Source organism: Polistes canadensis, unplaced genomic scaffold (genome assembly GCF_001313835.1).
Source record: "Polistes canadensis isolate GaletaPanama2010 unplaced genomic scaffold, ASM131383v1 scaffold_23, whole genome shotgun sequence".
NCBI classification, from domain to species: Eukaryota; Metazoa; Arthropoda; class Insecta; order Hymenoptera; family Vespidae; genus Polistes; species Polistes canadensis.
This window is the reverse complement of record NW_014569570.1, coordinates 446,047-455,385: the sequence shown is the minus strand read 5'-3', so window position 1 is coordinate 455,385 and position 9,339 is coordinate 446,047. Positions and strand designations below refer to the sequence as shown.

Here is a 9,339-nt window from a genome sequence, read left to right as displayed (position 1 = left end):
CAACATTTCCCCTTCTACCATTAGGTAGTCGATTTTCATCCAATAAATCGTCTTCTCGACAAACCAAATTTTATCATTCATTCAACCATTCAATTCATTTATATTAATTATTGTTATAATAATAATAATAATAATAATAATAAAATATAGAATTTTGTTTCTTTATTAAAAAAAGAAAAAAAGAATATAAACTCTCTACGAATATTAATATATAAATTATAAAATTGATTTCACATCATATTTTAATTTGTAAACTTTCGAAAAAAAAGAATTACCATACCCGAAACCTATATCGATTAATTATTAATAATGATACGATAAAATATGCAAGTTTATTTTGTGTGCGAATAAAAGAAACATCTTCATAGAAACTTGAACAAATTCATAAATAAAATAAACACACCCGCTCCTCCCTTTCGCCCCCTCGAAAAAAAACGATAAAAAAATACATTTAAAAATATCAATCATCCTTATCTTATAAATAACACGATCTAACTATATAATCAATACACGAATTCAAACACAACGGATCTTGTAATTGAATTTTCGAATTTTAATCGAGTTAAGGGTACCCTCTTCTAATACGTAATATTCAATTACCAAAACACACACACACACACAAACACCCCCCCATCCCTAACCCCCAACCCCCGTTACAAAAAACAGTAGAAGAATAAGAAGAAAAGGAAAAGAAGACACAAAAAAAAAAAAAGAAAAGAAAAGACAAAAAAGTTATTCGTCTGTCGGGCGAGTATTGATCTGTGAGTTCAAAGGCGCCACCTCTCGATGAGGGAATAAACGTTGATACCGTTTCTAGCTGAGAGAGAGAGAGAGAGTGAGAAAAAGGTGAGAAAGAAAGATAGCAAAAGAGGGTTGGGGGTGTGGGTGGGTGGGTGGTACACACCGATTGGGAAGAAAAGTCTTCGGAAACTTGGAGATAAACTTGAAGGAAATCAGAATTGTTGTTCTTACCTTTGGAAATTCAAGCTAAACCCATAACAATTGTTGTGTACTTTAAATAAGGATAAAGTGGACAACGGGGCCATGGATAGGGGGGTGGGTGGGGCGGGGCGGGAGGTTAACGGGAGAGAAAGGGAGGAAGAGAAGGGGGAAGTATGTCGTTACTTTGAGTAATATTATTACCGCAATCTTACGAAATGTTTATTAAGATGTTGGGGTTTGATTTCACGTGAGAATACGTTTTCAAATGATTACGTGATTATGTGTATGAAAGATAATCATCCCCATACGTTATTCGCGTTATTTCTATTACTGTCTGACATAATATCGACACTAACTACTTAGATTTTTCTTTCTTACGCAACGAATTAAGTAGAGGAAGGTAATAGTTTTTGTGATCAGACAATGGTCAATCAACGAATGGTCAGACAATCATCAATCGAGTTTAATTTTTGTTTTAATGTTATATATATATATATTGTTAAGAAAAGTAAAAAAAAAAAGAAAAAAATACGAAATAATTGATTTTCTTTAACGTCTATATGTTTAATATTGGTATGCGTGATTATTATTTTTTTTTAAAGATAGATCTTATGTATTGTTATTATTATTATTATTATTATTATTTCTATTTTTTTTCTTTTTTTTTCTTTTTTTTTTTGATATATTTGGAACGAATTTTTATTTCGACAATCCGTCTTCTAATAACGCTTGTTTAATTTGTAATTACCTTGGGAAAGAGACAGCCTTGTTTCTTTGAAATTCTTGAAGGTTTTAACTTTGGATGTCTTTAGATTGTAGTACAACAACCTGCGAACAATGCAACAAGGTATGTACTATACAATACGTTTGCATATGGCGCTGGTTATTAATAGAACGTAATTGATTCAAATTGTATTTTTTTTTATTCATTTTCTTTTCTTTTCTTTTTGTACTGTTGTTTTTTATTTTTTTTTTCTTTATTGTCCAATTTATAACGAGACGTTAATTTTAATGTAAAACGAAAAGAAGAATAAAAAAAAAAAGAACAAAGGTTTGATATTAAGCGCCTTTAGAAAAACAAAAGGAAAAAGAAAAGAAAAATCATTATTCTTTCGTGATCCTACGAAAGATCATTGATTCGAAATGATTATAATTACGATTAAGGCTAGATCAAATATATTATATATTTATATGTGTATATGTGTGTGATTATAGAAACAATTAATTTTCATTTAAAATGTGAATAGATCTTTCGTTATATTATATATCCAAGGTAATTACAACTTTATACTAAGTTCACATATTTTTCTCGAGATTGAATGATCTACCTCGATTACATAATTGTCGTGAACCGTGAAGGAATAATACCTACCTTCTCTTTTTTTTTTTTATTCTATACGATTCGATCAACTTCACCGTGTACAACGTGTAACAAAAGTTAACCATTCACGATAGATAAATATATATCATTTGTATTAATCCCTATATCATCGAAAACGAATAATCTTAATTTCTGATCTTCTATATAGGATAATTAAAAACGTACAATCGTGACGAATCTTCGAATTTTAAGAAGGAAATAATCAAAAAGGGTCTTAAGTAAGTACTTCAACGAGATTTTTTATTTGATAGGAAGAAAATTTGGATATGGAAAATTGGATATAAGAATATATATATACAGGATCAGGGTTTTAAAATAATTCGTAAAATATATATTGTATGAAAATATGTTTTCTGCATAGTTAAACGAAATTAGGGGACAAATATAGTAGTAAACAAAAGCATTTTTTAAGATACTTTTTTAATGAGATATCAAAGTCATCGTTAGTTTTTTAAATGGAATGTCTAATATTGTTTTCAGGATTCTAATAAAGCATCATATTAAATATAAGAAAATTGGATATAGGAAAATTTGCAAAATAGGAATATAACGAGGAGATCGAGGGGGTTAGAGGAGGGGAAGTGGAACGAAGACTATTTTAATTGGTCATAGTTTAAAACAATAGAGAATTATATAAGTAATACCATTTGTATTAATCCCTGTATTTCTTAATTTCTGATCTTCTATATATAGGACAATTAAAAACATTTAATCGTGACGAATCTTAGAATTTGTAGAAGGAAATAATCAAAAAAAAGGGTTTTAAATAAATTCACCGACAGGAGTTTTCATTTGAAAACGATAGATAAATATATATCATTTGTATTAATCCCTGTATCATCTAAAACGAATAATCTTAATTTCTGATCTATATAGGAAAATTAAAAACATTTAATCGTGACGAATCTTGGAATTTGTAGAAGGAAATAATCAAAAAAGATTTTCAAATAAATTCACCGACAGGTGTTTTGTATTTCAAAAGAAAAAAATTTGAATATAAGAATATATATATTATATAACTTAATTATCAATATTCTTGTCCAAAAAATATATTAATATATAAGTTTCAAAGGGAATTATAGACGGTTAATAAATCTGATGAACAATTTATTTTGAACTAGTTGTTCATTTTAATTATTTTCAACTATATGAATTAATAATTATTTTCAACTATATGAATTAATAATTATTTTCAACTATAATGAACAACTAGTTCAAAATAAATTGTTCATCAGATTTATTAACCGTCTATAATTCCCTTTGAAACTTATATATTATATTATATAACATTAGATGTGAAATAAAATTGAATAGACATAGAGGAAAATTAGGAAGGTGATCGAAAAAAGGGAACGAAGATTATTTTAATTGATGATAATAGTATAAAGACTAACCTTGAGGACTTTTCATATAAAGCTCGTGTTCCAAGTCCTGAAGGCAAATAGGTTGTCCCTGACGCAAAATATAATGAGCGCCTCTTTGCAATGGTTGGCCGCACATGCAGCAGGCAAAACATTCCATGTGGAAGATCAAACCGGCAACTCTCATGACCATCTCGCTGCAGCTGATCTTCTCCATACATCGGGCACACTTAACGCTAAAGATCCTCTCGTAATCGGATCGACAATAAAACTTGAGGTCACGTATGAAACAGGATTGCGACAACGGTGCGGCACATGCCGCACACGAGAGGCACTCCTCGTGATAGTTTCTTTCCATTACTCTCATCACGTACTTATCCGTGATCGTACGTCCGCATCCAGCACAGATCGTTTCCAGTAGTCCGGATTCCGTCTTCACGGAAACCGACGATTCTGTAAAATCATTAGATATACAACTGTCATACAAATATATTGACTATTTTTTATTATTAACCCGCATTGACTTATTTTTCTTCTTTCTAAAATATTTCGTTCTTTTTTTATAAATTAATGACTAATTKTTKTAGGTATTTTTGTATTTTGTAAAATACTTTTTTTTATTATTAACCCGCGTTGACTTATTTTTGTTCTTTCTAAAGTATTTCGTTTTTTTATAAATTAATGACTAATTTTTTTAGGGGGGTATTTTTGTTCTTTAATTTGTAGACACGTTAATTGTGTTACCTTTTTTTTATTATTATTATTTTATAAAAACTATCTCAGGGTTTCAAGTTTAATTGATATGATTTATAAGTGAGACAATTGAAATGAATTTTATTATATTCTTGACACAAATTTGCATCAGTGATCAGTGTTTGAAAGTCTTTTGATTATTTTCTTAGATAGTTTAATTATACACAACGAAAATAATTATTGATTATTTTCTTTCGCGATCTCTATCGTACAAATAATAAACAAATTTATGAATATATAAAAAGTATAGATAGACGAGAAACACACACACACACGAGTGAGATTTATTCAAACCCTTATCGACGGCGAACGCTGATAAAACGATAACGTGATCGATTGTGGGATTAGAATTTAACAGGAAAAAGATTAGATTCCTTTGAGTTCGACATTAAAATAACTATGTATAACAACACCTCAAGAACATTACAATTTGGTTAGATAATAAAATAATCGCGTAATATGATAATATATTCCTGATGCTTCAAGACCCCCCCTTTATATGTTTTATCATTCTTATGGGAAAATATCATTTTCCTTTAAACGCGTATGCGAATAAATTCTAAAGACAAATAACAGTAACATATAAATGGATACATTTATCAGAATGATCTTTCATATTTTTACTCAAACGTAAATCTACAAATTTATCCGAAAAAATCATCATCCAAATAAAATAAAATAAAATAAAATAAAATAAAATATCATTTTTCGATTATGATTAATATTAAATAAAGAACAAATCTAACATTGTGTGAAAATAATTCAACGTTCATCTTAAAGTTCGCCATTTTCTAACTAATACAAATCTCTTCATAATGAATTCAACGAAATACAATATTCAATATAAATTATAAATAAAAGAAAAAACCTGCGTTATTGTTGTCTCCAGTTGAACGAAATGGAAGAGATGGTCCAGCAGGTACGGGTTGTCCCGGTTCCGGCTGCCGATTCAAAGAACCTTGCACAGGTGTAAAGAATTCCAACATTGTGTCACGAATAGACTTCACCAATCGTCGCACGATCCCAAGAAGAGAACACGCGATCTGACAACACTTTATCGGTCCCTCGATACGTACGTTGTCGTACATCGCGCGGGAAATCTCAAGAGAGGACACTTAGGACCTCGTTAACGAAAATTATGTATCGTCGTGAACGAAAAATTTCAAATAGGATTAACGATTTATCGTACGAACACATGTTAAACTTTCTACGATGATCTCACAAAACTAAATATATACGATGACAAATTAATTTAAATGTATTGTATTATGAGAAAAAGAGAAAGAAAGAAAGAGACAGACAGATAGACATACAGGTAGACAGAAAATAAATAAAGAAAATCAAATATGAAAGAAGAACAATTATTTAATTTCTTCTTCTTCTTATTCTTATTCTTTCCCTTTCTCTCCGCCTATATTATTATTTATAATTATATTATTAAAAATATCTAAAACCGATTGAAAACAAATGAGATCAGAAATACAAAAATAGAATAAAGTAAATGAAATTCACTATGAAGTAACACGCGTTTGTCCAATGGTATACGATTTTCACTCGTGTGTGTCACCAGGCCAACTTCCAAAGCTTTTTTGACGTGAACCCATCGTACCAAGGATGAAAATTGTCCCTTTACTCCCACCCAATTACACTTCCCCTTCTCCCTCTTTCTATTCCTTACTCTTACTCTCTCTCTCTCACTCACTCTCACTATATGCAATGTTCTCTCCCTTCCATGACCGGTATCAACCACCTATTCAACACCCCACCCTTAACGATGAACCCTCAAGCTTTCCCCCCCCCCGTCCCCCTTCCCCCTCTCTATATCATACGTTTCTCTTTGTCAACCGTTTAAGGGAACGAGAGAGGGTAGATAGAAAGAGGGGGCGTACTTTAACTGCCCCTAGTTGTTCCACTAGCTGCTTCCTGATTGGTTCATCCCGGATACGCCCTTATCGTTGTTGAATACTGGGGACGTACCGGAGGATGCGGTGCTCAACCCCAACGACACCATCTACTATTACCTTCCTTCCTTCCTTCCTCTCCTTCTCGACGAGACGGAGATCAATATCTCTAGCGACCAACGCACCGGACCGACACCAATGTACATATATATATATATGTATATATACATTTATATACATATATGTGTACGTATATATACTTATATATCTATTTATGTATACGTATATATGCTTATATATCTATTTATGTGTACGTATATATACTATATATATAACTAGGTGTGTGTGGGTGTGTGGGTGTGTGCGTACATGTATATATATGTACATTCATACATACGGCGAGGTATGCTGGTGAACCTAAACGAATGGACCACTGTTTTCTCCTTTTCCTTCCTTCCTTCCTTCCTTCTCTTTATCTTTTTTTTTTTATTTTGTTCTCTCTCTCTCTATCTCTTTCGGTATCTTTTGAATCCTTCGAATCGTCCCATCGAAAAAAATGTGCAAATATCGCGTTCGAAAATTTCATCAATAATCGTAGACGAGATATATCTATATAAAATATATTCTCGTCAAATTTTTCTTATTTATGTTTGTTTCTTTTTCCCCCTCCCTATTTTCAACGGAATTATTCATAAACATCGATTAAACGTAAAATCGTAACAAACGTGGAGATAACACGTTTAATCTATACGCGATCAATTCTAATAAAACATATTCCTTAAGAAAGATCAAAAGTTTCAATTGTTTAATAAGAAATACCAATAAAAAAAGGTACGAAAAACGTTCAATGAGATCAAATTAAACGTTCTATACAAATTTTGTTCAACCTGTCCGATTTCTCATAAGACACGTTAATTAAGAACTTTATTTTTCAACGAGATAAACACCTATAATTGATCTTCCTTAAATATCAATCAACAAAATTTATCTAATACAAATTGAAACGACGGATATAGGTAAAAGGGGCTTCAGAAAAAAACAAAACAAAAACGGGTGGTGGGGGGGGGTGAAAAAAACAGGAACGATCGGGGCGAGGTGTGGTTTTTGGGGTTGGTGGTTGGGGTGTAGGGGGAGGGGGTGGTGATACGAAACAAAAGTAATTCTACGAGTACTGGATGATATCCGTTGATACGAATACGTATCAAAAGTGCTATGCGAATTTTCATGAAAAGTCCTACGTGTACGGAGTGAGAGAAAGACACAGAAAGAGAGAGAGAGAGAGAGAGAGAGAGAGAGAGAGAGAAAAAGAGAGTATTTGGTCGTTTGTCAGTCCGCGTAAATACGCAACAATGCCGGTCCTTTGTCCGGCGTCGTCTATCAGCAATGTTTGCCAAATAAAAGCCTATATAACCTCTTTGTCTCTGTTCTTCATGCTGCATGGACGAATCCCCCCAATGATACGCCTAGTTGAGTATGAAACTCCCTTTCTCTCTCTCTCTCTCTTTTTATCTATCTATCTTCCTCTCTTTTACTCTTTTCGTCGATCTGGTATGCCCCTTCGTGCTGCTGCTGCTGCTCGTACAAAGGGGCATCAAGTTGACGGTGATGGTGATGGTGATGGTGATGCAAAGTATTTTTCGAGGGAAACACGTGCAGACCAGGGGGGTCCTCTCCGATCAACCGGCCGCCCTGGTTATTCAAAATCGTTAAATCGGACTCGACACCGAGCATACGTTGCGGACAATCGATGGATTTTCTAAGCAGCTCCCTTGATTTTCTTTCTTTTTTATATATTTTTTTTTTTCTGTTTTTTCTTGTTTTTTTGGGGAAAGGAAGATAGGAGATACGTCATTGCACTCACTCTCTCTCTTTCTCTCTCACTTTTTTTCTTTTTTTTCTTTTTTTTCTATCTGTCAATCTTTTACACCTACTACGTGTTGCATTTGTTTGTTTGTTGGTATTATATATATATATATAATATCATTGGTGATATATTTTTGTTCATCGATAAATTAATATAGTGTTTATTTAAATTATCTGAATTGTTTTTTCTTAGAATTATAGAAAAAAGAAAACGTGACAAGAGAAATATTGAATAAATGATTATATCGTTGATTTTTTAACGAATTACAATACAAATTTCTAATCTCTCGATTATATATATTGTTCAGAGAAAAACAAGAACGGAAAGTTAGAAAAAATGATAAAAAACACTATCAACCTCTCTCTTTCTTTCTCTCTTCTCTTAATTTAAATTCACCCTTTATAATTATTAAAAAATTAATTTAAAATATCTACTTGTAATCATTATAATTTTAATCGGAATATCTAAACGAATATATTCCCGAAACAAGATTAAATCATTTTCACAATTTCAAGTGATAACACTTCGAAAAGACGAATTAGAATTAAAGAGAAAGAAAACGAGAGAAAGAAAGAGAGAGAGAGAGAGAGGAACACGTGAAATGGGTCACGGTTCAAGAATAGTATTAGCTAACCTAGTCTTATCTCGGTTATAATAGAAATTAGGGATGAAGCATATTGAACCCTTAGCATTTTGACGGGAGCATGAAAGCCAGTGAAAATCGGTGGTACATGCCGGATGAAATATCATTTCTTGCAGGTGCAGTTACCCCACGTGGGTTGGTTCCCTCTTTCCAAGCATTGTTCGAGATGTGACACTAACGCTATCCGTGTAATTATGCCAATACGGTTCGTGCATTATACCGCGGGGGAGAAGCCGCATGTGGCCTTCTAAACACCCTTTGGTCACGCATCAAGGAACCTTCTCTCTCTTTCTCTCTCTCTCTCTCTCTCTCTCTCTTTCTTATTTTCACAATATATCCTAATATAAGCTAAAACATTACTAAACCATCTAAACACTGAAGATCAGTATTAGAATAACTAATAAAACTATTCGAACCATTAATACGTGTGCACAAATCTTTTATATATTGATTTTATCTTTTTTTTTTGTAAACAGGGAAAAATAGATTTGTTA

At 32.1% G+C, this 9,339-nt stretch overlaps 1 protein-coding gene across 1 annotated transcript in view; it reads right to left on the bottom strand.

Moving 5' to 3' along the window:
• Positions 1-5,726, bottom strand: part of LOC106783621 (LIM homeobox transcription factor 1-beta-like) — a 10,042-nt gene extending 4,316 nt beyond the window's left edge. The window contains exons 1-2 of the mRNA XM_014742314.1: positions 5,306-5,726; positions 3,718-4,137 (exon numbers count right to left, since the gene is read on the bottom strand). Coding sequence (XP_014597800.1) covers positions 3,718-4,137; positions 5,306-5,525 — 640 coding nt within the window. The 5' untranslated portion in view covers positions 5,526-5,726. The remainder of the gene's footprint in view (positions 1-3,717; positions 4,138-5,305) is intronic.
• Positions 5,727-9,339: the final 3,613 nt, after the last annotated feature.